The 27,163-nt window shown below is 45.9% G+C and overlaps 5 protein-coding genes across 5 annotated transcripts; 2 read left to right on the forward strand and 3 right to left on the reverse strand.

The window, feature by feature from the left end:
• Positions 1 to 323: 323 nt before the first annotated feature.
• On the forward strand, positions 324 to 3,689 carry LOC101076924 (extracellular calcium-sensing receptor). Its single transcript, XM_011620331.2, has 9 exons — positions 324 to 463; positions 544 to 838; positions 925 to 1,011; positions 1,141 to 1,410; positions 1,500 to 1,703; positions 1,792 to 2,052; positions 2,271 to 2,498; positions 2,585 to 2,708; positions 2,776 to 3,689. The coding sequence occupies exons 1-9, from the start codon at positions 354 to 356 to the stop codon at positions 3,687 to 3,689; spliced, it is 2,493 nt and encodes an 830-aa protein (XP_011618633.1). The 5' UTR covers positions 324 to 353.
• Positions 3,690 to 4,048: 359 nt separating this feature from the next.
• Positions 4,049 to 8,251, forward strand: LOC101076696 (extracellular calcium-sensing receptor). The gene is made up of 9 exons (XM_029843459.1): positions 4,049 to 4,322; positions 4,457 to 4,751; positions 4,850 to 4,936; positions 5,092 to 5,361; positions 5,460 to 5,666; positions 5,752 to 6,027; positions 6,115 to 6,342; positions 6,419 to 6,546; positions 6,631 to 8,251. The coding sequence occupies exons 1-9, from the start codon at positions 4,084 to 4,086 to the stop codon at positions 7,514 to 7,516; spliced, it is 2,616 nt and encodes an 871-aa protein (XP_029699319.1). The 5' UTR covers positions 4,049 to 4,083; the 3' UTR covers positions 7,517 to 8,251.
• An 830-nt stretch (positions 8,252 to 9,081) lies between these two features.
• On the reverse strand, positions 9,082 to 12,774 carry olfcr1 (olfactory receptor C family, r1). The gene is made up of 11 exons (XM_029844147.1): positions 12,536 to 12,774; positions 12,206 to 12,435; positions 12,042 to 12,133; positions 11,683 to 11,862; positions 11,407 to 11,595; positions 10,861 to 11,328; positions 10,570 to 10,779; positions 10,365 to 10,488; positions 10,097 to 10,290; positions 9,742 to 10,023; positions 9,082 to 9,614 (listed from the first exon to the last, which is right to left on the reverse strand). The coding sequence occupies exons 1-11, from the start codon at positions 12,772 to 12,774 to the stop codon at positions 9,192 to 9,194; spliced, it is 2,631 nt and encodes an 876-aa protein (XP_029700007.1). The 3' UTR covers positions 9,082 to 9,191.
• A 3,090-nt stretch (positions 12,775 to 15,864) lies between these two features.
• On the reverse strand, positions 15,865 to 19,424 carry LOC115251593 (extracellular calcium-sensing receptor-like). The gene is made up of 12 exons (XM_029844452.1): positions 19,150 to 19,424; positions 18,833 to 19,068; positions 18,663 to 18,754; positions 18,402 to 18,581; positions 18,141 to 18,329; positions 17,828 to 18,049; positions 17,519 to 17,743; positions 17,218 to 17,427; positions 17,021 to 17,144; positions 16,753 to 16,946; positions 16,393 to 16,674; positions 15,865 to 16,296 (listed from the first exon to the last, which is right to left on the reverse strand). The coding sequence occupies exons 1-12, from the start codon at positions 19,401 to 19,403 to the stop codon at positions 15,865 to 15,867; spliced, it is 2,640 nt and encodes an 879-aa protein (XP_029700312.1). The 5' UTR covers positions 19,404 to 19,424.
• Positions 19,425 to 23,522: 4,098 nt separating this feature from the next.
• LOC101069877 (extracellular calcium-sensing receptor) lies at positions 23,523 to 26,530 on the reverse strand. Its single transcript, XM_029844448.1, has 8 exons — positions 26,367 to 26,530; positions 26,054 to 26,275; positions 25,745 to 25,969; positions 25,444 to 25,653; positions 25,247 to 25,370; positions 24,979 to 25,172; positions 24,620 to 24,901; positions 23,523 to 24,523 (listed from the first exon to the last, which is right to left on the reverse strand). The coding sequence occupies exons 1-8, from the start codon at positions 26,523 to 26,525 to the stop codon at positions 24,092 to 24,094; spliced, it is 1,848 nt and encodes a 615-aa protein (XP_029700308.1). The 5' UTR covers positions 26,526 to 26,530; the 3' UTR covers positions 23,523 to 24,091.
• Positions 26,531 to 27,163: the final 633 nt, after the last annotated feature.

The following is a 27,163-nucleotide window of genomic DNA, read 5'->3' on the forward strand; positions in this document are numbered from 1 at the left end:
AGTAACATTTAAGCAGCAATTAAATACATTTTTATCACACTTCACATACGCATACAATTTAAAAAAACAAAACAAAATTCCAGCCCACGTGGCTGAAGCCCTCACGAGGGATGAGGAAGCCTGAGTGACTGAAATTGTGCAATGTGATGACTTAACCCTGCATATAAAACTGAAGATCCGCATCAGAATAGCCGACAATCGGCAGCTGTCACAGGAAAAGGGCAGCTATGACAGAACTACTTGAGTCGTGTTTTCCATCCTGTGCCGTCCTCATCCTCCTCTTTTCTTCGTCATCTTCTCTCTATTCCACGTCCCCGTCTTGCAAATTATGGCGACGTTTCAGCCTCAATGAAATGCACAAGCCCGGCGATGTGGTCCTGGGTGGGCTGTTTGAGGTCCACTACACCTCCGTCTTCCCTGAGTTGACCTTTACCACCGAGCCACAGCAGCCTGTCTGCCGAGGGTGAGTTCAAGACGTGCACATGCATCTGAAATGATTATTTATTTATTTTTAAACAATTTAATCTCTTTTGTGTGGAACAGCTTTGACATTCTGGGCTTCAGACACGCCATGACCATGGCCTTTGCTGTGGAGGAGATCAACAGAAACTCCAATTTGCTTCCTAATTTGACTCTTGGATACAGTCTTTTTGACAACTGTGGTGCACTTGTGGTTGGGTTCAGCGGTGCGCTGTCGCTGGCGAGTAGCCCCGAAATGCAGTTTCTGCTTGAGGAAGACTGTGAGGGGCCTCCCCCTGTGGTGGGCATTGTTGGGGATCACTATTCAACATTTTCTATTGCCATTTCCAGTGTGTTGGGTTTATATAAAATGCCTATTGTAAGTGATTTGCTATTTTAAACTTACTGTTTGAATTAAATTTACAAGAAGAAATACACTCGGGATTTCTGCACATCTCTCTACAGGTGAGTTATTTTTCCACGTGCTCCTGCCTAAGTGATCATCAGCGGTTTCCATCTTTCTTCAGAACCATTCCCAGTGATGCCTTCCAGGTGAAAGTGATGCGTTAATATTGGTTTGGGAAAGCCACAATCCGCTGATTCAGCACTGTTATTTTAAAAGCTGCATCGTTTAAAGCTGGACACCAGTAAATCAGACAATCGCTGCCTTCCTGTCCTCAGGTACGTGCAATGATCCAGATCCTGAAACACTTTGGTTGGACTTGGGTGGGACTGCTGGTCAGTGATGACGATTATGGGCTCCATGTGGCCCGTTCATTTCAGTCTGACCTGGTCCAGTCAGGGCAAGGTTGTCTGGCCTACTTGGAGGTTTTGCCCTGGGACGGTGATCCGAGTGAAATCAGGAGGATCGTGCACGTGATAAAGGAATCAACGGCTCGTGTGCTGATGGTGTTTGCACATGAAATACACATGATTCAGCTGATGGATGAGGTTGGAATTAAATTTTATTCATGAGTAAAATGGAAAATTTGCTGTCAAGGGCACTTTTGATTTCTCATACTGTGTGATGTTGCACACAGGTGGTGGGACAGAACGTGACGGGCCGACAGTGGGTCGCAAGCGAAGCCTTGACCACCGCTGCTGTGCTCCAGGTGCCTCATTTCATGCCGTACCTGAGGGGCATGCTGGGAATCGCCATCCGCCGTGGAGAAATACCGGGACTCAGGGAATTCCTCCGACAGGTCCGCCCTGACCGGCACAGTCGAGACACCGAGACCAGCATGGTATTAGTTCAACCACAGAACAACACACAAAAGCTGAGTCATTTGAATGAATATTAATGATTTATTGCATCGATTTGAGGTTCGACAGTTCTGGGAGTACATTTTCCAGTGTAAGTTCGATCCACCGGGACTGGTGGAAGCTGGAGAGGTACTCTGTACAGGACAGGAAGCCATTGAGGATGCAGACACAGAGTTTTTGGATCTGTCTAACCTCAGGCCAGAGTATAACGTGTACAAAGCTGTGTATGCTCTGGCGTATGCACTTGACGACGCGCTGCGGTGTGAGCCAGGGAGGGGGCCGTTCAGTGCACACAGCTGTGCAGAGAATCAGAGGCTGCAGCCATGGCAGGTGATTATCTCCCCTCTGCTCGTGTTATAAATACATCTGCTTCATTCTCACAAAAATCCTGTAGAAATCTGTGATTCGTGGTCTTTGTCCTTCACTCTCCTCATGAAAACATTGTTCTCTCTATTGTATTCATTGTTGGTCAATTCATGTGAATTCCACTCAGTAGAAGTCAGTATTATCAATCAACAGGTTATCTTTGAATGTATTTCTCTTTCCAGCTTGTTTACTCCTTGGAAAAAGTCAATTTCACCACATCGTTCGGTGATCAAGTATCATTTGATGAAAATGGGGACGTCCTACCCATCTATGACATCATGAACTGGCTGTGGCTCCCTGATGGAAGAACTAAGGTTCAGAATGTGGGTGAGGTCAAAGGGTCACCGTTCAGAGGTGAAGAACTCACGTTATATGAAGACAAGATCTTCTGGAACTTTGAATCTAATAAGGTTATTCTTGTGTCCTGTAAATAAATTCTCCTGTTATCTGTTAAAAGAAACGCATGAAAATCAGATGTTGATTTTTCCTCCTGCAGCCACCACAGTCAGTGTGCAGTGAAAGCTGTCCTCCTGGAACCCGCATGTCCAGGAAGAAAGGACAACCTGTCTGCTGCTTTGACTGTCTTCCTTGTTCTGAGGGGGAAATCAGCAACACAACAGGTTGGTGTTTGATTTCAAACTATTTTGGGCACATTAATCTCAAAGCTGCATCTATGTTTTGCTTCAGACTCCATGGAGTGCACCAGTTGTCCTGAGGACTTCTGGTCCAGCCCCCAGCGGGACCACTGCGTTCCCAAGAAAACTGAGTTCCTCTCCTACCATGAACCTCTGGGTATCTGTCTGACAGCCGCCTCCTTGTTGGGAACAGTGATCAGCGCGGTTGTGTTGGGCATCTTCATCCATCATCGCAGTACACCTGTAGTACGGGCCAACAATTCCGAGCTCAGCTTCCTGCTCCTGGTGTCCCTTAAGCTGTGTTTCCTCTGTTCTCTGCTGTTCATCGGTCGTCCCAGGCTGTGGACGTGCCAGCTGAGACACGCAGCATTCGGGATCAGCTTTGTGCTCTGTGTCTCGTGCATCCTGGTGAAAACCATGGTGGTCCTGGCTGTCTTCAGGGCCTCCAAGCCAGGAGGTGGCGCCATTCTGAAGTGGTTTGGTGCCGTGCAGCAGAGAGGAACAGTTCTAGTTCTTACGTGTGTTCAGGCAGCAATTTGTGTTGCCTGGATTGTTTCAGCCACACCAGAACCTCAGAAAAACACTCAGTATCACAATGACAGGATTGTGTATGAGTGTGCCATGGGGTCAACAATTGGTTTCTCAGCCTTGCTGGGTTACATTGGTTTGCTCGCAATCCTCAGTTTCCTGTTAGCATTTCTAGCCAGAAACCTCCCCGACAACTTCAACGAAGCCAAACTCATTACTTTCAGCATGCTGATCTTCTCAGCTGTTTGGGTGGCCTTTGTCCCAGCTTACATCAACTCACCGGGCAAATATGCAGATGCAGTCGAGGTCTTTGCTATCTTAGCTTCCAGCTTTGGGCTTTTAGTTGCACTGTTTGGGCCCAAGTGTTATATTATCCTGTTCAAACCCAATAAAAACACAAAGAAAGCGATCATCTCTCGAGATGCCACAAAAATATAAAACAAAGGTACTAAACATAGAGACATGTCAGTGATCAATAGATTTACTTTGTACTGTTTCTGTCTTTTAAAATATTATATTGGGGAAGAGTAAAGGACAAAATAAAGTGGGGGATGTTTCATGGTTCATGGTGTCTGTAATACGACGTTAGGAACAAAACAATACGCATACAAAACAATATCAATTTTTATTAAATATTTTGAATAGTCTAATAAAATTCAGAGAGGAAGTACAAAAAATAAAACATTAAAGCAACTTCAATAGGAAAGTACTGCCCTGCCCCTGCTAATGCCTTTGCCCTGATGGGTGGTCCACAGGAAGTAACGAAAGCACGCGAGCAAGCAAGTCAATAAAAAAGAAGCCAAACCAGCAGCACGAGAACAGCAGCAAAGTCATGTGGACGGCGTCACAAGTCAGCCTGTGCTCATTTCTCTGTTTACTTTCTCTTGATTCCCACTTTTATTTCCTGGAGTGCTCCCCTCTTCACTCCTGTCGGATGCAGGAACAGTTTAATCTTAGCGGCATGCACAGGGCCGGGGACGTGGTTCTGGGCGGGCTTTTCGAAATCCACTTCTTCTCCGTCTTTCCTGATCTGTCTTTCAGCTCAAAGCCGCAGCAACCCACCTGCCACGGGTGAGTCCCACCAGGAATTACTCTCTAGGTCTCCTAACATGTGGGTTTATTGATTTTGAGTCTTATTTGTTTCAGAATTGTGAAAGCTGATGCAGATGTGCGATCTTTCATTTCAAGCTGTTTTGTCATTCCAGTTTTGATGTTTTAGGCTTCAGACAGGCTCAGACCATGGCCTTCGCCATCGATGAGGTCAACAGAAACCCCCACCTGCTGCCTAACGTGACCCTGGGCTACAGCATATACGACAACTGCGTCAAACTAGCCATCGGATTTCGTGCGGCGTTGTCCTTGATCAGTGGGGAAGAGGAGAGGTTTGAATTAACAGACACTTGTAAAGGGAGCCCGCCTGTCATCGGAATCGTGGGTGATTCCTCCTCCACCCGTTCCATTGCCATCTCCACAGTCTTAGGTTTGTACAGAGTGCCCATGGTAAGTTTTCTCGGTCCAAACTTCAGCTTTTGAAATGATGTCATTTTGTTATAGGGTGGCAAAATAAAGCGTAACACAATGGTTTTGAATGTTTATAGGTGAGCTATTTCGCCACGTGTTCCTGCTTGAGCGACCGGCAGATGTTTCCATCTTTCTTTAGGACAATTCCAAGTGATGCTTTTCAGGTGCCGACTGCTCAACAAAAGTGTTTCTTTCCCCTCAAAAATGTACCTGTTGGTCACAATCAGCATTTCATTGGTGCATTTTATGCCTTAAAAAAGCAAAAAAGCAATTAAATCATTTAATGCAGAACATAAACTATTGTGCTAAATTCCCTCAGGTGAGTGCTATGATCCAGATCCTGAAACACTTCAGCTGGACGTGGGCGGGTCTGTTGGTCAGCGACGATGATTACGGGCTTCACGCCGCCCGGTCCTTTCAGTCAGACCTGGCTGAGTCAGGCGGAGGTTGCCTGGCCTACGTGGAGGTGCTGCCCTGGGGCGAGGACCGGCCAGAGTTGAGGAGGATTGTGGATGTAATGAAGGCGTCCACAGCTCTCGTGGTCATTGTCTTCGCGCACGAGACTCACATGATTAACCTCATGGAAGAGGTCAGAAGTGACGAGAAAAACTGTTCACTGATAGGGATGCTCATTTATCAGTAATTGCAGATGTAAGATGGCAGGAATTGATGGTTTCTGATCCGCAGGTGAGGAGGCAGAATGTTACTGGCCTGCAGTGGATCGCCAGCGAGGCTTGGACGGCAGCGTCTGTGCTCCAGACCCCCGAGCTCATGCCGTTCCTGGCGGGCACGCTAGGCATCGCCATCCGCCGAGGTGAAATTTCAGGGCTCAGGGAATTCCTCCAGGGGATCCACCCTGAGGAACGCTCCAACAACCATTATGGAAATAGCCTGGTGGGAGCTAACAGCGCTACTCCGATCAGATACCTGAAGGAGCAATAATGGTTCTGAAACGTTGCCCTATTTGAATGTGTAACAGGTAAAGCAGTTTTGGGAGCACACGTTTCAGTGCAAATTCGCACCACCTCCAGCAGGTCAGGTAGACACTGGAGGGCGTCCGTGCACAGGACGGGAACATCTGGAGGATGCAGAGACTGAGTTCATGGATCTGTCGAACCTCAGACCAGAGTATAATGTGTACAAAGCCGTGTACGCTCTGGCGTACGCCATCGATGATATGTTGAAGTGCGAGCCAGGGAGGGGGCCGTTTGGAGGGAAGCGCTGTGGCAGTTTGAAGCAGCTGGAGCCGTGGCAGGTGTGACGACTGCGCCACATTCTCTAATCTAAGAATTTAAAAACTGATAAAAAATAATAATCAATCTGTCTTTTATTAAATTTCCAGATTGTTTACTACTTGGAAAAAGTCAATTTCACAACACCGTTTGGCGATCAAGTATCATTTGATGAAAACGGCGACGCCTTACCCATCTATGACATCATGAACTGGCTGTGGCTCCCTGATGGAAGAGCGAAAGTCCAGAACATAGGCGAGGTCAAGAGGTCACCGTCCAGAGATGAAGAACTCACGATCCATGAAGACAAGATCTTCTGGAACTTTGAATCCAAAAAGGTGAAATATTGAATGATTTTTTTACATGATGTAACTTACTTTAATAACATTCAAGTTTGTTTTTTTCCTCCTGCAGCCCCCACACTCAGTGTGCAGTGAAAGCTGTCCTCCTGGAACCCGCATGTCCAGGAAGAAAGGACAACCTGTCTGCTGCTTTGACTGTCTTCCTTGTTCTGAGGGGAAAATCAGCAACACAACAGGTTGGTGTTTGATTAAAAACTCTATTTTGGGCACATTAATCTCAAAGCTGTGTCCATGTTTTGCTTCAGACTCCATGGAGTGCACCAGTTGTCCTGAGGACTTCTGGTCCAGCCCCCAGCGGGGCCACTGCGTTCCCAAGAAAACTGAGTTCCTCTCCTACCATGAACCTCTGGGTATCTGTCTGACAGCCGCCTCCTTGTTGGGAACAGTGATCAGCGCGGTTGTGTTGGGCATCTTCATCCATCATCGCAGTACACCTGTAGTACGGGCCAACAATTCAGAGCTCAGTTATCAGATCTTGGTGTCCCTTAAGCTGTGTTTCCTCTGTTCTCTGCTGTTCATTGGTCGTCCCAGGCTGTGGACGTGCCAGCTGAGACACGCAGCATTCGGGATCAGCTTTGTGCTCTGTGTCTCATGCATCCTGGTGAAAACCATGGTGGTCCTGGCTGTCTTCAGGGCCTCCAAGCCAGGAGGGGGCGCCACTCTGAAGTGGTTTGGTGCCGTGCAGCAGAGAATGACAGTGATCATTCTTACTTCTATTCAGGCAGCAATCTGCTTATCATGGATTCTTTTAGCCTCCCCGTTTCCTCACAAGAACACTCAATACAGCAATGAAAGGATCATTTATGAGTGTGCCGTCGGCTCCACAGTAGGCTTTATTCTGCTACTGAGCTATATTGGTTTATTGGCTACGCTCAGTTTTCTGATTGCATTCTATTCAAGGAAGCTTCCAGATAGTTTCAATGAGGCCAAGCTCATCACTTTCAGCATGCTGATCTTTTGTGCCGTGTGGGTGGCCTTTGTCCCAGCTTATATTAGCTCACCGGGAAAATATGCAGATGCCGTCGAGGTCTTTGCCATCCTGGCCTCCAGTTTTGGCCTCTTGGCTGCACTTTTTGGACCCAAATGTTACATAGTGTTGCTGAGACCAGAGAAGAACACAAAGAATGCCATCATGGGTCGAGTCAAGTAAAAACATATATATATATACAGCCGATTTAATGTTCCTAAATTAATACATTCATCATAATTTTAATTTGGATCATGTTTTTTTGCAATTTTATTTTATAAATGGGATTATTCAGGATCATTAATTGTGGTTTCTTGCTCCATCAGGTCCTTTTAATTGGAGAGCCAAATTTAAGTTTGTGCTATGCAGACGTTGCGGTGAGCAGGAAAAACCCTCATTGTCAAAACCAGATAGGAGTGTGTGAAGTTCTGCTTCCATCTAGTGGAAGGTTGAGGTAACACCAAATAAGACACACTGGCTTCAAAATGAATCAATAATAAAGGCTGATAATTTGTCATTGTCAATACATCCCGATGGAAATACAGTGTATGTCTATATGTTTGTGCATTTATATCTATATAATCTTATATTGCTGCATGACTGAGCACAATAAACAATATAAAAGATTATAATCATTGGAGTTCTGCCACTGAACTTAGCGGTGCCCTGAATGTCCAAGCATTTCATCACTTTTGCTAAAACCATGGCTTCAGACGGAAGTGAAAGCAACATGTCAGTGTTGGCAACAGCTGTTTTACTTGCGTGTTTTTCCCGTCACAGATATGGAAACCTGTTAACCAGAATGTTGTGGTCTAATCTTACTCACTACTTATTGCCTCTGTTAGACATTTTAGTCTCGCGTGTGCCGTTATATATTCTGACCACAAGATGGCGGTGTTCCCCTAAAACGGTGTAAAAAGATCTAACCTCGAATACTGTTAAAAAGACCGCTGAGAAATAAGATGGAACAACGTCCCTCTTCTTATTAAAGTGTAATAAACAGCTCTGAATGCCGACTTCTTTCTTTACAAGAAGGTCTTGTGGGTTTTGCTTTCCAAATACACTTAGTCATCTACTCCAGCAGCACGGCGGCTGTAAATGTCACCCTGCTTCATGACAGAAGCTCATACAATATTAAAGAGACCACTGAAGTTAGGGGATGAAGGGAGGAAAACAAATTGTTTCCTCGGGGGAGCGGGGGGGAACAAGAAAACACAGGCTGTTGGTGGTAAAATCACTTCTTGATTATTTAATGAAGAACAAACTAATGATATATCAACGTATAACACTGGCCAACACTATATTCTATGGATCAGGTTAGGTAACCTAACACAGCCTAACAAACAAAATAAGCCACAAGAACACTCAACACACTGAAAATGCCGCCACACCAATGGGGAAAAACAACAACAATTAGTAAGGCCAGTTGTCTTCTCCACCGAAAAGAGCAACCAACAGCCACAGTCCACAATCCACAAAACCAGCCTCACACTTTCACCACTGTGGTCCACCACCGCTCACTCCCCCCACCGCTGGGTGGGAAGGAGGGTTTGTGAACAGATCTGTTGAGGTGGCATGATAAGGAATCCATAATGAATAAATAATCAAACTGCATTAGAATATACACACAACAGACACATGATATAGTATATTTTTTATTAACCCTGTGCTTTAAATGTCCCATAATGCATTACCTTTTTCTAAATAGCCAATGAAAGCAAATAAGAATCAGAATGTTTTTACTTGTTTTACAATTTCTTTCAGCGTTTTATTGATGCAGATGCATAAATAACACACAGCAGCAGATATTAAGACTGCATATTTCTAAAAAAGGAATATAAATCTCATATTTTGTTTGCTATCGCATCATCAGGTGTTTCTTTGTGTTTTTCTCGGGTCTCAACAGGATGATGAAACACTTTGGAGCAAAGATACAGAAGAGCAGGCCATAACTGGAAGCCAGGATGGCAAATATTTCCACGGCAACTGAGTATTTTCCGGGAGAGCTGATGTAAGCGGGGACGAAGGCCACCCAGACGGCGCAGAAGATCAGCATGCTGAAGGTGATCAGCTTGGCCTCGTTGAAGTTGTCGGGGAGTTTCCGAGCCAGGAACGCCAACAGGAGGCAGGTGCAGGCCAGCAGACCGATGTAGCCCAGGACCAGAGAGAAGCCCACCACGGAGGCCATGGCGCACTCCAGGGTGACCTGTAAGCCCGGCACATCCAAGTCAGCTTGGGGCACTGGGGGGCTCAGTGACAGCCAAACAATACAGATGATAACCTTGATGAAAGAAAGCATTGTGCAACATCAGCTCAACACTGTGAAAACAAACACTCATATAACATCACATAAATCATACTGACATTAAAAAAACAATGTTTTCTCTTAATCCATCTGTAACTCTTGCCTGTACACAAGTAAAGATGCAAACGCTTCCTCTCTGTTGGGACGGGCCGAACCACTTCATTAGGGCCCCCGCGCCCGGCCGGGCCGAGCGGAAGGCTGCCAGAACCACTATAGTCTTGACTTGGAGGCAGGAAACACAAAGCACGAAGCTGATCCCAAAAGCCGCCTGCTGGAACCGACAGGACCAGACGGACGGACGACCGATGAACACCAGCGAGCACAGGAAACACAGCTTGAGTGACAGCAGCAGCAGGAAGCTCAATTCAGAGTTGTTGGCTCGAACCTTCCAATGGAAATTGGAACTGATTAAACAGATTCAGTGGTTTCTTTTCCAGGACGTGACTCTGAGTTCTCACCATGGGCGTGTGACGATAGTGAAGGAACACCACAAACACGGCTGTTGTCACCACAGCGCCGGACACGGCCACGGCGGTCAGAGCAACGCCCAAGGTTTCATTAAAGGACAGAAAATCCAGCTGTCGAGGAACACAAGCAGTCCGTCCATCGTTGGACCAGAACTCAGGAGGGCAACGGTCACACTGAAGAGAACCTAAACAGTGACAGTCAGACGTTCAAACCCCCAAAGTTCAGAACAGAAAGAAGCTGCTGTGATATTTCCCTCACCGCTTGTGTTGCTAATCTCGCCGTCAGCACAAGGGATACAGTCGAAGCAGCAGAGAGGTTCTCCCTTCCTGTTGGCCTTTCTGGTGCCGGGGGGGCAGCTCTCACTGCACACTGACACAGGCACCTAGACATGCACACCCCCAGCATATTAAATACGTTTCCATGTATCCAGATTTTTGTGATTGAGATGCTTCCTCTGAATCACCTGATTATATTTGGCGCTCCACTCAATTTCTGACTCATTGAGCTGCAGGTCAAATCCAGCCACGGCACCGATGAGGACGAGCTGGAGGGTCCCGTCTGTGCCACTCTGCCAGTTAATGAGGTCGTACATTGCCGGAATATCTGCACCTCGGAAGTACAAGTGTTTGCCCTGCGGCGTGGTGAAATTCACTTTGCTCAAGTGTTGCAGCAGCTGTAAACACGACGGTGTTGCCACTTATTATTATTTTGTGATTTTACTGCGTTTATTTGATCTGTGTATTATTTTCTTTACCTCTGTTGTTTTAATGCCCTTCGGGGAGGTGCAGTGAGAAGTTCCAGAAGGGCTGTTATGAATGGGGCAAGAGAGAAGGCTGTGAAGGGCGTTGGCCGCAGCATATACAGCCAGGTAGACGTTATACGTCACCCTCAGGTGTGAGGTATCGGTGAAGGGATGCTGCACTCCCTCCAGAGACTCTGCACCACTGCAGGGAGGCAGCGAAGCGTTCAAATCACCAGAGGTCTCTGAAGAAGGAGGCGAGGGGCTGCAGCCAAATTCCTCCTCCCAGAATTCTTGTAAAAACTTGTCGCTGGGCCGAAGAGACGGGTTCAGGCCTCTGAGGAAACGGTCAAACCCAGGGATGTGTTGGCTTGCGATGGCCACGCCGACGACTCCACTCGCCACTGTAGAAGTGTCAGGATCTTTGAGAAGAACCTCACTGGTGCTCCAGGCCTCGCTGGCCAGAAACTGTCTGTCGGTCACCTGCAGCGGAGGCAGCGTTCAAAGATCAGAACTCCTCTGACTGATTAGACACTCAGATCCCTGCACAGAACTTCTCACGTTTATTTTCTGCAGCTGACGGAAGAGATGCCCTACGTCAGTGTACCAGCTAAAAACCAGAATCACCCTCGCAGTCGAGGCCTGAATTGTGCGCGCCGCACGCACGGCGTCTGCCACGATCGTCTCCCTCTGGAGAGTCTCGACAAACGCCAGACACACACCTTTCCCCTGAGTCTGCTCTTGAAACACCTGACGTACACAGATAAACACACCGCAGCTGTGCATGTAGGATTATCCACAGGAGAATGTCTTGCATGCTTAGCCAGAATATTTCACCTTAACTGCCACATGACCGTAATCATTGTTTGCCACCACTGCCCCGATCCACGTCCAGTTGAAGCGTAACACAAGCTGGGCGAGAGCCTGAGCCTGGTAAATATCACTGGCCATGGTCCTGAAGAAGGTGGGATATCGGTGCCTGTCACTCAGGCAAGGGCAGCTAGCTGTGTAGCTTATCTGGAAGAACAACCACAAAGATCCTTAAAGCTTGTGCAGTCTCTACATAGGCATATTTTTAAAAGCTTTATTATTATTATTATATTATAAATAGAATCCAATTACATCATCCGCAGGCTCATGTGTGCTTTAAAAACATGTCATATGATTTATATAAACTGAAAGGACGGAAAACTCACTAAAGGTACAGATAGTGGACTCAGGGTTCCCAGGAGTATTTTTGCTGCATTGGAAGAAGCGCCACCAATAATCAAAGGAACGGAGGCAGCACCTAAATTGTTTTAAAAATTACAATTTTAAATCAAGTTTGAGTTCATCAGGTATTGCAAGGCTTAATCAGTACCTTTTTTTTCACTCGTCTCTGCAGAGTAGTCCGCTGGGGTTGCCAATTCACAGCTGGCACTGTCTCCTGCGACCAGTGCCAGCGCCGCCTGAGTGGTCCAGGGGTGGAGGGCGCAGCTATCGCGAATGTGGTACCCGAGCTTCACGCCTGGCAGCAGCGCTGCGCTGTGATTGATCTCCTCCACTGCAAACACCATGGCGTAAATGTACTGCAAAGGGAGGTTTTCCAGCCTGAAGCCAAGAATGAGGAGAATCCAAGTGTAAACATTGGATTTGGAGGGAAAAAGGTCACAACAGTTCACACAAATGACGTGAAAGATTGCAGCTGTACCCGGTGCAAGCTTTGTAATGCGATTGCTGAGTGAAGTTGTTGGCTGTGTCTGGAGGCGTGTAATGAAGGTTAAAGAGCCCACCGACAACCACGTGCCCATCCTGGAAGAGGCCCTGTTCAGTCGGTGTGGACCACTGAGAACAAGTCAGAGCCTGAACTACCTGTAAGACACCCCCGAGTCCCAGCTCCCTGCCACCGAAGCCCACAATCAAGGTGAAGATCCGTGATAACTGAGACATGGATGATGCTGTTCAGCCCACCTCGCGCCGACGGAATGACCAGACAACAGCCTGGAAATGGAAAGTTACATTTGCTCAAACAAACCAATACAGCAGATCACGACAGAGGCAAAGTATGGAGCGCAGGCATGTCCTGACGGCGCTGCAACGCATCACTCCTTACACATGACACGGAGCGAACATATGACTGCCCAGCAGGCCTGCGCTGATATTTATAACTGCTGTAAAGCCCAGGGAGGGGTGGCAGTAAACAGAACTGCACAGCATCAAATTACCGCTCTCAAAGGCAAAAGAAAAACAATAATGAAATGACTGAGTGATTTGTGTGCATGTGTTCATGTGTGTGCATGTGTGAGAGAGAGAGAGAGGAAAGAGGGACTGCAGCGTTCACCTGGAGGGCAGTGACCAGGCGTATCCCAGCAGGCCTGTCAGGCTCCGGCCCCTCCAGGCCCCCCTCAGCACATTGTTGTTTCATCATGGGATCGTTATGAAGATGCCTCATTAAATTGTTTTTCAAACCACATTGTAAATTCACACTGATCTCATGTGATACAGTTTTTTATGATCATGGTGGAAGATCAAACTTTAATAATAAATAAAAGTAATACAGCCTTTAAATTTATTATTTAGTGCAAAAATAGAGCCCACCAGTCACAGTGATCAGGGTCCAGTTCCAGAAACATGGGGCCCCTCCCCTGGAGTACAGGGATCTGTTCACCACTACACCAGCTAAACTGGGCTAAGAAGGAACATCAGACATCAACAATCAGACTTCATCTTCTGAGCCGTCAGCTGCTTTACAGCTGGATCGTAATAATCAACATGATGCCAGATTTCAGTGTAATGGGGACCAGTTACAGACCAGTCAGGGTGCCCATGTTGACCCCTGTCCACCTCTGAAAGCACCAACAATGTGCAGATGAGCCTCAGAACTGGACCACTGAGTCTTGGAGGAAGGTGCTGTGGTATTGTTTTACATCACACAAAGGGCTGTGTGTGTGTGTGTGTGTGTGTGTGTGTGTGTGTGTGTGTGTGTGTGTGTGTGTGTGTGTGTGTGTGTGTGTGTGTGTGTGTGTGTGTGCGTGCATGGGTGAACACACAGCACCAGGATGCATTATGGGAAGAATGCAAACCAGGAGAGGTAGTGGGCATATTTGGGTGATCTGATGGGGTTCCTGCCCTCATGGTGCTGTTAGTCTGACATCTACCCAGACACACAGTAGTTGCAATATTCCCTGATGGCCGTGGCCTCTTTGGCTCAGGAGTCAATTGAAGAGCACGAGTTCATCCTTCAAATTTTTCAGCTCTTCCTCACAACTTACTGGACTTAAAGGTTTTGCCCACATCTTGGGGCCTGAAACCAGAGCACACCTTCAGGGGTCTAGTGGAGTCCATGTCTCCATGGGTCAGGCCTGTTTTGGCAGCAGAGGTGGGACTGGCACAGTTTTTGGCAGGTGGTTATATTGTTGTTCCTGATCAGCGTGATCTCATCACTCCTCAGAGGACTGTGACCGATATGAGAAGAACCCAGGTCAGAGGTTGAAAACCAGATTAAATCTCTTGGTAATTAAACAGATAGATGCAGCTGCTGGTGGTTCCCACAGCCTTTGAATTTCACAAAATCAAGAAGAACCTTGAACCTGGGCATCAGTCTCTTCCATGGAACCATTTTCCAAATATACCCCAGGTTGGAGTCACCCTTTCTATAGTTTCCTTTTTGATTATAGAGCTGCTCACACTCGCAAGTTCTCACCAGAGTTATCAATTCTCGGGAGGCAAACAAGCAGCCGCAGCTTCAAAAACAAGTCCAATATTTACAGACTAATGACAGAATTATGAGTATTCCATCAACATGACGTCACTTCCAAAATGACAGTGACATTATCACAAAGTAGAGCATCAAAGATCAAAGATGAATCATTTTTATTGAAGCGTGTCTAACCATCAAAATTGTCTCCAGGCGTTGAGAGAAACCCAGGGCCTGACCTCCAGCAAGTAATGGCAGCAATTGAAACCTCCCTTTTAACAGGAAGAACCCTTGAGCAGGACCAGGATCATACAAATTCATTTTATGACATGGGCCTGACAAAGATGGACAGACAAACCTTCATAAGGATTTTAAGATCATTTTTAAAATCTAAAGAACCTGTCAAGGGATGAAGGACCTGGAGAGCACTAGAGATTAAATGAGGACTGAAGGTGAGAGTGGGTTCTCGGGAGGCAAACAAGCAGCCGCAGCTTCAAAAACAAGCCCAATATTTACAGACTAATGACAGAATTATGAGTATCCCATCAACATGACGTCACTTCCAAAATGACACTGACATTATCACAAAGTAGAGCATCAAAGATCAAAGATGAATCATTTTTATTGAAGCGCGTCTAACCATCAAATGATAAAAGTAGAGAAAATATTAGAACTGGAGTCTGAAGGGAAAATTGATAATCAAGATAAGATAATCTAGGATTTCCTAACATTTGTTTTTATTGCTCTTGTGGAAAGCAGAACAGCTGTGGAAAAGGCAGTTTTATTTCATGCAGAAACACGATTATATCTTCTGTACAAGACAAAAGAATTACATTTTTGTAAAACACACAAAAGCATCAAACGGTTGGATTAGACGACATCTAGTGGTCAATTGTAGCAATTATATTTGTGCGTGCATTGATCTCCTGTGCATATAGATAAATAGATAAATGCATATGTGTACATCTACAAGTACAATGCTGAGGTGGGACATCATTTGAGAGGTTAAGAGAAACATCAGCACATCTGTAAATGGTAGGATGCATCCATCTAGTGGTTGTAAGTCAATACAAACTATATTACTGAAGTAAGCAGATCAACAGGAAACTGGTCAAAGGTCATGCAAGCAAAGAATTGAATCCACTCAAGATAACTAAAAACAGTGTAATGCTTTCATTTCTCAGCATATGTTACTTTAAAAGTAGAGAACTGCTTTTCAATTACATAATTTGGTTGTGCATCTTTTTCTTTAAAGCTACAAGACATTTGGTGATTGCGTGCTTTCAAGTAAGAGAAAGAGAAATTAACTGATAGAAATCACATAAATATATCTGAGATGAGTTTCATGCTTTATTCCTGGACATCAGGTGTTTCTTTGTGTTTTTTTCGGGTCTCAACAGGATGATGAAACACTTTGGAGCAAAGATACAGAAGAGCAGGCCATAACTGGAAGCCAGGATGGCAAAGATTTCCACGGCAACAACATACTTTCCGGGAGAGCTGACGTAAGCGGGGACGAAGGCCACCCAGACGGCGCAGAAGATCAGCATGCTGAAGGTGATCAGCTTGGCCTCGTTGAAGTTGTCGGGGAGTTTCCGAGCCAGGAACGCCAACAGGAGGCAGGTGCAGGCCAGCAGACCGATGTAGCCCAGGACCAGAGAGAAGCCCACCACGGAGGCCATGGTGCACTCCAGGGTGACCTTTGACCCTTGGAAACCCAAATCTCGTTCAGGCTTTGGGGGGCTGACAGAGAGCCATGTACCACAGATGACGATCTGCAAGTCCACAAATCACACAGCACCACATGCAGATTTTATATTGTGATATCAAATTTTTTTTTTACACAAATGAACATGCTAACATGTCTATACCTGTATGCTGGTAAAGAGGCCGACACTTCCTCTCTGCTGAGACGGGCCGAACCACTTCATTGTGGCTTTACAATCGGGCTGAGCTGAGCGGAAAACAGCAAGAACCACAAGGGTCTTTACCAGGATACAGGAAACACAAAGCACGAAGCTGATCCCAAAAGCCGCCTGCTGGAACCGACAGGACCAGACGGACGGACGACCGATGAACACCAGCGAGCACAGGAAACACAGCTTGAGTGACAGCAGCAGCAGGAAGCTCAATTCAGAGTTGTTGGCTCGAACCTTCCAATGGAAATTAGGATGAACTGATTAAACAGATTCAGTGGATTTCTTTTCCAGGACGTGACTCTGAGTTCTCACCATGGGCGTGTGACGATAGTGAAGGAACACCACAAACACGGCTGTTGTCACCACAGCGCCGGACACGGCCACGGCGGTCAGAGCAACGCCCAAGGTTTCATTAAAGGACAGAAAATCCAGCTGTCGAGGAACACAAGCAGTCCGTCCATCGTTGGACCAGAACTCAGGAGGGCAACGGTCACACTGAAGAGAACCTAAACAGTGACAGTCAGACGTTCAAACCCCCAAAGTTCAGAACAGAAAGAAGCTGCTGTAATATTTCCCTCACCGCTTGTGTTGCTAATCTCGCCGTCAGCACAGGGGATACAGTCGAAGCAGCAGAGAGGTTCTCCCTTCCTGTTGGCCTTTCTGGTGCCGGGGGGGCAGCTCTCACTGCACACTGACACAGGCACCTAGACAATAAACCGCTCTCTCATAATTACATTTAAAAAATATTTCGTCGCTAAAGTCATTTGATCCAACTACCTGGTTCAGGCCTGTGCTCCACTGAATGGCTGACTCATTCAGGATCAGGTCAAATCCATCCACACGACCAACCAGGACGAGCTTAAGTGGCCCATTGGGGGTTTTCTGCCAGTTGACAAGGTCGTACCTTGCTGTCATGTCGCTGCCTTGAAAATAAAAGGTTTCCCCACGTGGTGTGCTGAAATTCACTCTGTTCAAGTGCTGCAGTACCTGAAAAATGACATGAGAAGAGGGGAGTAACAGTAGCGTTATTAGCATGTTAGCAAAACCCACCTTAAAGATGTGCGGAAAATCTATTTACATCTATGGGTCGAATGTGATTTGGAGAGGAGCAATTGGACTTTCCGGGAGGGCTGTCTTGTCCGGGGCAGGAGAGAAGGCTGTGGAGGGCGTGGGCTGCAGCGTAAACTGCAAGGTAGACATTGTGTGCCACTCTTAGCTTTGAGGTATCGGTGAAAGGATGCTCCATCTCAACCAGGGACTCTGCACCACTGCAAGGGGGCAGGGAAGCCTTCCTCGTGGACCCCTTTGAAGGAAATAAAACACCTTTCATGGTCAGACCTTTGTAAAAGAGAAATACAAACAGACATGAATGTAAAAGTTGAATTACTGGACTGCATTTAAACTCCATTTCCCAGAAGTCTTTTAGGAATTCGTCATCGGGGCGCTGAACTGGGTTCAAACTCCTGAGAAAATGTTCAAATCCAGGTATGGTGGAACTCTGAATGGCCACTCCAAGAACACCGTTCGCCACTTCGGCGATGGCGAGTTCTTGGAGAAGTTCCTCACTGGTGCTCAAGGCCTCACTGGCCAGAAACTGTCTACCAGTAATCTGCAGTGAAAGCACAATGACATTAATCTGGATGGCACAAAAAGCACTTTAACGTTAGGAGAAAAAATGTTTTTCTATGTGATTCACTTACGTTTCTCTTGGCCAGTTCAAGAAGTATTTCTTTTGCATCTATATACCAGCAAAATATCAGAATGACCCTCGCAGTAGCAGCTTGAATTGTGAGCGCAATTCGTCTGGCATCCGTGGTCAGAGTTTCTCTGTTGACAGTTTCTATGAATTCCATACACATCTCCTTTCCCCGGATTTCTTCCTGGAAGATCTAAAATGGCAAACGGGTTTCTGCCTGTGCAAGTGTTCAGCTTATTTTTTAATAAATTAGCACCATCCATACCTGGATTGCCAGTTGACCATAGTCATTATTTACCACCACTGCTCCAAGCCACGTCCAGCGAAAGCGAATGGCCAGTTGTGCCATGGCCCGGGCTTGGTAAATATCACTGGGAATAGTTCTGAAAAAGGTAGGAAACTTTGCCCGGTCACTAAGACAAGGGCAGCTAGCCAAGTAGCTAATCTGAGGAGGAGGAGACAAAGAAAAATATTGTTGCCTTCCACACAAGTATCTCTATTTGCTTTTTAAACATGAAATACTCACAATTGGCACTGAGAGGGACTGGAGGATGCTGGACAGCATGATGCCTGTTGTTGAGGAAGCAGCGCCGATGATTAGAGGAACAACTTTCTCGCCTGCTGATTGCATGAGAAAATCTTTAACATCTCCTCCATTAATCTCATTCTATTCCTTAGTTTCCAGCCAGCTCTTACCTTCTACTGCTCCAGTGTTTCCACCGGCAGAGCGGGTTGACGAGGCTGCCACGTTGCAACTGTTGGAGTCTCCTGTCACCAGTGACAGCGCGCCATCCAGTGCCCAGGGGTACCTGGAACAGCTATCACGTATACCATATCCCAGTCTCACCCCGGGCAACAAGCTGTCATCACGATTGATTTCCTCCACAGCAAATACCATGGTGTACATATATTTCAAAGATTCTATGTCCAGACTGAAACCAAAAAAGGAAAAAGGAAAAACACACTGTAGTATTGTGACACACAATTCTAAAAGAACATTGGTATTAAACTACCTGGAGCATCGTTCATAATGTGGCAGCTGAGTGTATTCCTGCTGTACAGCTGAAGGAATATAGTACAGACTGAAAAGTCCACCGATCATCACATCCCCATCTGCAGAGAGGTTCCTGTCGCTCCTCTGACCCCAGTGCGAGCACAGCATCGCGCCCGCCACATCCAGCCCTGCCCGCGCTCCCATGACACACAGAAGCAGCAGCGAGGCGGGTGAGCGGGGCCGCTGCACCAGGAGCGCCAGAAGCCAGGACATAGGTGCACCTGCACAGAAACTGAAAAGGGGGGGGAATCTAAGTTTGTGTCACAAGTTCACAAGATCACAAATAAGAAGCAAGACGAGAAACTGGGTTTCATTTGGCTTGCAAAGCTTTGGCTGTTTTTTTGACTGAAACAAACCCCCCCTCCCTGTTTGCATAGGTGGGTGGGTGCCAGTATTTATAACAGTGTAAGATGATGACACAAGCAGCACGCTCTCTCAAATTATCCCCCTCTAGGTGATGTGGGAAAAACAACCAATCAGGTCATCGGTGCTGACTGGTGTGAGTATGTGTGTGGTTATTTGACTGACCTCAGAATGCTGGTAAAAATATTGCCCTTCATAGATCTCCTTAAAATATAACAGGTCTTTGTTGACCTATTAAACCGGTTAAAATATGGGACAGACAAGGCTGAAACCAGTACGGGAATTATATTCCCTGTGCAACAGGTGCACCATTTGGCGCTTCTGTTTAAATGTAATTTCGTAAGCAATTATGTCCCATTATCTTCAAGATGTGGAAAGAACGGGAAAAGGCTGCTTCTCTGTAAAATGAACTGACTTTTAGCTTAAGCTGAAAAGAAAGCAGAAAATAAACGTTTTCAGAATCAAAGATTTTATTGCATTGGTAGGAAAATGCTCTCGGTCCTCCAGTGAGGACCAAAGAAAAAAGGATGTTGCAACACTGAAATGATAGAAAAAAAACGGCTTTCCTGGTGCCCTTCCTGTTGTTTCTCATTTTTCACTCCAGTTATAAAAAACAAAATAACCATAACAGACAAGATATCATTTTTGCGGTCTGTATCAAAGCAATTATAAAAATAAAAACCTATTAACGCCCTCTCTTTAAAAGCTGCAATTGTGTTTCCAAGATTACAAATCATAGAGATCGAAACGAGTCCAACCGTTCCAAAAACGAGCCTCCGTAACTCTGTTCTTCCCAATGCAACACTGTATTTGGTGCAATTTGGGGTGATTCAACATCTAGTGTATAAATTGGTGCATAGTCATGCCTGACATGTTCAAAGATAACATGCACAAACAGTTAGGATTTTGCTCTCAACTAGAACCTCAGATGGCCATGACATTGATATTCACGCACGACACAACAGATGAGGAAATACCACCGAAAAGATTAGGAAGACTTACATTTGATCTCTGAAAACACGTACTACAATTCGAAACATTCGAATGGTAGCAAGGACATTCCCTCTTTTTTTCAGAAGAAAAAAAAACGTCCTTTTTGCTTCAAAGGTACAAATTTTAACAGTACATCACATGGACAAAGGTGACACGTATCTGTACAATCAGTCTACGGATCAAACTTCCCAAGAACATTAACACATCGAGCGGGATATAGACATTACACTGCCAGACTAGACCATTCACTACTGAACAGTGGACGCTTCACAGGAAATTCATGCTGTCAGATCCAACAATGGATTATATGTAATGTTACACTTATATTGTAGGATTGTATGTTCCTCTAAAATTATTAGAAATAGCCCAGAGTAATGACCAGTGGATGGTGCCAGACGATGGTAAGCATCTACTGTGGGTCCTTCATCTTCATCCGAATGTCAGCAATCAGAGCTACAGTCTGAGTAGGAAGTAGACCTCTGGCTCGGATGCAGAGTGGATGGAGTCAGCAGGTGGAAGTGAGTCGCCTGTATAACACAGATCTCCGTAACTGTCCCCATTTCTATGATGCAATGATGTGCAAGCACCCTCAGGAAGTCCCCTGTCTTCAAGTTGACCGAAGTAGCCGGCTATGTAAGAGCCGGTCGAGTGTCTGTTAGCGAGTGAGTATTGTGAGGTTGGTTTATTCCTCAGTACCACCCCACCAATACCAGAGCTAACATTAATGACCGCGCCAGTTCGAGACTTCAGAGCCTCTTGCTGTCTCTCGCGGGCACGGCTGGGATCATTATGAAGATGCCTCATTAAATCTTTCAAACCACATTGTAAATTCACACTGACCTAATGTGATACAGTTTTTTATGATCATGGTGGAAGATCAAAGTTTAATGATAAATAAAAGTAATACAGCATTTAAATTCATTATTTAGTGCAAAGATAGAGCCCACCAGGGGTCCAGTTCCAGAAACATGGGGCCCCTCCCCTGGAGTACAGGGATCTGTTCACCACTACACCAGCTAAACTGGGCTAAGAAGGAACATCAGACATCAACAATCAGACTTCATCTTCTGAGCCGTCAGCTGCTTTACAGCTGGATCGTAATAATCAACATGATGCCAGATTTCAGTGTAATGGGGACCAGTTACAGACCAGTCAGGGTGCCCATGTTGACCCCTGTCCACCTCTGTAAGCACCAACAATGTGCAGATGAGCCTCAGAACTGGACCACTGAGTCTTGGAGGAAGGTGCTGTGGTATTGTTTTACATCACACAAAGGGCTGTGTGTGTGTGTGTGTGTGTGTGTGTGTGTGTGTGTGTGTGTGTGTGTGTGTGTGTGTGTGTGTGTGTGTGTGTGTGTGCGCGCGCATGGGTGAACACACAGCACCAGGATGCATTATGGGAAGAATGCAAACCAGGAGAGGTAGTGGGCATATTTGGGCGATCTGATGGGGTTCCTGCCCTCATGGTGCTGTTAGTCTGACATCTACCCAGACACACAGTAGTTGCAATATTCCCTGATGGCCGTGGCCTCTTTGGCTCAGGAGTCAATTGAAGAGCACGAGTTCATCCTTCAAATTTTTCAGCTCTTCCTCACAACTTACTGGACTTAAAGGTTTTGCCCACATCTTGGGGCCTGAAACCAGAGCACACCTTCAGGGGTCTAGTGGAGTCCATGTCTCCATGGGTCAGGCCTGTTTTGGCAGCAGAGGTGGGACTGGCACAGTTTTTGGCAGGTGGTTATATTGTTGTTCCTGATCAGCGTGATCTCATCACTCCTCAGAGGACTGTGACCGATATGAGAAGAACCCAGGTCAGAGGTTGAAAACCAGATTAAATCTCTTGGTAATTAAACAGATAGATGCAGCTGCTGGTGGTTCCCACAGCCTTTGAATTTCACAAAATCAAGAAGAACCTTGAACCTGGGCATCAGTCTCTTCCATGGAACCATTTTCCAAATATACCCCAGGTTGGAGTCACCCTTTCTATAGTTTCCTTTTTGATTATAGAGCTGCTCACACTGGTCTCCAGTAATGGTACTGAAGGTTGGGACTACTGGGAGACAATCAGTGATGCCCTGTTCACTCTCATCAGGTCATATTCTTACCTCACTCATCGTTCTAACCGAGAACGTCCCAGGAGACATTGGGGTTACTGGTCTCGCAAGTTCTCACCAGAGTTATCAATTCTCGGGAGGCAAACAAGCAGCCGCAGCTTCAAAAACAAGTCCAATATTTACAGACTAATGACAGAATTATGAGTATTCCATCAACATGACGTCACTTCCAAAATGACAGTGACATTATCACAAAGTAGAGCATCAAAGATCAAAGATGAATCATTTTTATTGAAGCGTGTCTAACCATCAAAATTGTCTCCAGGCGTTGAGAGAAACCCAGGGCCTGACCTCCAGCAAGTAATGGCAGCAATTGAAAACTCCCTTTTAACAGGAAGAACCCTTGAGCAGGACCAGGATCATACAAATTCATTTTATGACATGGGCCTGACAAAGATGGACAGACAAACCTTCATAAGGATTTTAAGATCATTTTTAAAATCTAAAGAACCTGTCAAGGGATGAAGGACCTGGAGAGCACTAGAGATTAAATGAGGACTGAAGGTGAGAGTGGGTTGAAATATTTCCTGTGTTGTTGGTCCTATCTGTTGTTTTGTCTTCTCTGTTCTTGTAATAAATCCTTGGGTGTCTTGAACTTTGCAAATCTAATTTATAATTATTTATTAATTAGGGTGCAAAAGCTATAAGTGAGACACTTGCTTCATTAAAGGATATATTTAATGTGTGAGAGCTCAGAGCTATCTGACTCATGTGAGCATCTAAACAAATAACTGTGATAAAAGTAGAGAAAATATTAGAACTGGAGTCTGAAGGGAAAATTGATAATCAATAAGATAAGATAATAAAATAATCTAGGATTTCTTAACATTTGTTTTTATTGCTCTTGTGGAAAGCAGAACAGCTGTGGAAAAGGCAGTTTTATTTCATGCAGAAACACGATTATATCTTCTGTACAAGACAAAAGAATTACATTTTTATAAAACACACAAAAGCATCAAACGGTTGGATTAGACGCCATCTACTGGTCAATTGTAGCAATTATATTTGTGCGTGCATTGATCTCCTGTGAAAGATAAATGCATATGTGTACATCTACAAGTACAATGCTGAGGTGGGACATCATTTGAGAGGTTAAGAGAAACATCAGCACATCTGTAAATGGTAGGATGCGTCCATCTAGTGGTTGTAAGTCAATACAAACTATATTACGGAAGTAAGCAGATCAACAGGAATGTGGTCAAAGGTCATGCAAGCAAAGAATTGAATCCACTCAAGATAACTAAAAACAGTGTAATGCTTTCATTTCTCAGCATATGTTACTTTAAATGTAGAGAACTGCTTTTCAATTACATAATTTGGTTGTGCATCTCTTTTAATTTAAAGCTACAAGACATTTGGTGATTGCGTGCTTTCAAGTAAGAGAAAGAGAAATTCACTGATAGAAATCACATAAATATATCTGAGATGAGTTTCATGCTTTATTCCTGGACATCAGGTGTTTCTTTGTGTTTTTTTCGGGTCTCAACAGGATGATGAAACACTTTGGAGCAAAGATACAGAAGAGCAGGCCATAACTGGAAGCCAGGATGGCAAAGATTTCCACGGCAACAACATACTTTCCGGGAGAGCTGACGTAAGCGGGGACGAAGGCCACCCAGACGGCGCAGAAGATCAGCATGCTGAAGGTGATCAGCTTGGCCTCGTTGAAGTTGTCGGGGAGTTTCCGAGCCAGGAACGCCAACAGGAGGCAGGTGCAGGCCAGCAGACCGATGTAGCCCAGGACCAGAGAGAAGCCCACCACGGAGGCCATGGCGCACTCCAGGGTGACCTTTGACCCTTGGAAACCCAAATCTCGTTCAGGCTTTGGGGGGCTGACAGAGAGCCATATACCACAGATGACGATCTGCAAGTCCACAGATCACACAGCACCACATGCAGATTTTATATTGTGATATCAAATTGTTTTTTTACACATATGAACATGCTAACATGTCTATACCTGTATGCTGGTAAAGAGGCCGACACTTCCTCTCTGCTGAGACGGGCCGAACCACTTCATTGTGGCTTTACAATCGGGCTGAGCTGAGCGGAAAACAGCAAGAACCACAAGGGTCTTTACCAGGATACAGGAAACACAAAGCACGAAGCTGATCCCAAAAGCCGCCTGCTGGAACCGACAGGACCAGACGGACGGACGACCGATGAACACCAGCGAGCACAGGAAACACAGCTTGAGTGACAGCAGCAGCAGGAAGCTCAATTCAGAGTTGTTGGCTCGAACCTTCCAATGGAAATTAGGATGAACTGATTAAACAGATTCAGTGGTTTCTTTTCCAGGACGTGACTCTGAGTTCTCACCATGGGCGTGTGACGATAGTGAAGGAACACCACAAACACGGCTGTTGTCACCACAGCGCCGGACACGGCCACGGCGGTCAGAGCAACGCCCAAGGTTTCATTAAAGGACAGAAAATCCAGCTGTCGAGGAACACAAGCAGTCCGTCCATCGTTGGACCAGAACTCAGGAGGGCAACGGTCACACTGAAGAGAACCTAAACAGTGACAGTCAGACGTTCAAACCCCCAAAGTTCAGAACAGAAAGAAGCTGCTGTAATATTTCCCTCACCGCTTGTGTTGCTAATCTCGCCGTCAGCACAGGGGATACAGTCGAAGCAGCAGAGAGGTTCTCCCTTCCTGTTGGCCTTTCTGGTGCCGGGGGGGCAGCTCTCACTGCACACTGACACAGGCACCTAGACAATAAACCGCTCTCTCATAATTACATTTAAAAAATATTTCGTAGCTAAAGTCATTTGATCCAACTACCTGGTTCAGGCCTGTGCTCCACTGAATGGCTGACTCATTCAGGATCAGGTCAAATCCATCCACACGACCAACCAGGACGAGCTTAAGTGGCCCATTGGGGGTTTTCTGCCAGTTGACAAGGTCGTACCTTGCTGTCATGTCGCTGCCTTGAAAATAAAAGGTTTCCCCACGTGGTGTGCTGAAATTCACTCTGTTCAAGTGCTGCAGTACCTGAAAAATGACATGAGAAGAGGGGAGTAACAGTAGCGTTATTAGCATGTTAGTAAAACCCACCTTAAAGATGTGCGGAAAATCTATTTACATCTATGGGTCGAATGTGATTTGGAGAGGAGCAATTGGACTTTCCGGGAGGGCTGTCTTGTCCGGGGCAGGAGAGAAGGCTGTGGAGGGCGTGGGCTGCAGCGTAAACTGCAAGGTAGACATTGTGTGCCACTCTTAGCTTTGAGGTATCGGTGAAAGGATGCTCCATCTCAACCAGGGACTCTGCACCACTGCAAGGGGGCAGGGAAGCCTTCCTCGTGGACCCCTTTGAAGGAAATAAAACACCTTTCATGGTCAGACCTTTGTAAAATAGAAATACAAACAGACATGAATGTAAAAGTTGAAGTACTGGACTGCATTTAAACTCCATTTCCCAGAAGTCTTTTAGGAATTCGTCATCGGGGCGCTGAACTGGGTTCAAACTCCTGAGAAAATGTTCAAATCCAGGTATGGTGGAACTCTGAATGGCCACTCCAAGAACACCGTTCGCCACTTCGGCGATGGCGAGTTCTTGGAGAAGTTCCTCACTGGTGCTCAAGGCCTCACTGGCCAGAAACTGTCTACCAGTAATCTGCAGTGAAAGCACAATGACATTAATCTGGATGGCACAAAAAGCACTTTAACGTTAGGAGAAAAAATGTTTTTCTATGTGATTCACTTACGTTTCTCTTGGCCAGTTCAAGAAGTATTTCTTTTGCATCTATATACCAGCAAAATATCAGAATGACCCTCGCAGTAGCAGCTTGAATTGTGAGCGCAATTCGTCTGGCATCCGTGGTCACAGATTCTCTGTTGACAGTTTCTATGAATTCCATACACATCTCCTTTCCCCGGATTTCTTCCTGGAAGATCTAAAATAGCAAATGGTTTCCTGCCTGTGCAAGTGTTCAGCTTATTTTTAATAAATTAGCACCATCCATACCTGGATTGCCAGTTGACCATAGTCATTATTTACCACCACTGCTCCAAGCCACGTCCAGCGAAAGCGAATGGCCAGTTGTGCCATGGCCCGGGCTTGGTAAATATCACTGGGAATAGTTCTGAAAAAGGTAGGAAACTTTGCCCGGTCACTAAGACAAGGGCAGCTAGCCAAGTAGCTAATCTAAGGAGGAGGAGACAAAGAAAAATATTGTTGACTTCCACACAAGTATCTCTATTTGCTTTTTAAACATGAAATACTCACAATTGGCACTGAGAGGGACTGGAGGATGCTGGACAGCATGATGCCTGCTGTTGAGGAAGCAGCGCCGATGATTAGAGGAACAACTTTCTCGCCTGCTGATTGCATGAGAAAATCTTTAACATCTCCTCCATTAATCTCATTCTATTCCTTAGTTTCCAGCCAGCTCTTACCTTCTACTCCTCCAGTGTTTCCACCGGCAGAGCGGGTTGACGAGGCTGCCACGTTGCAACTGTTGGAGTCTCCTGTCACCAGTGACAGCGCGCCATCCAGTGCCCA

This window comes from Takifugu rubripes, chromosome 11 (assembly GCF_901000725.2).
Source record: "Takifugu rubripes chromosome 11, fTakRub1.2, whole genome shotgun sequence".
NCBI classification, from domain to species: domain Eukaryota; kingdom Metazoa; phylum Chordata; class Actinopteri; order Tetraodontiformes; family Tetraodontidae; genus Takifugu; species Takifugu rubripes.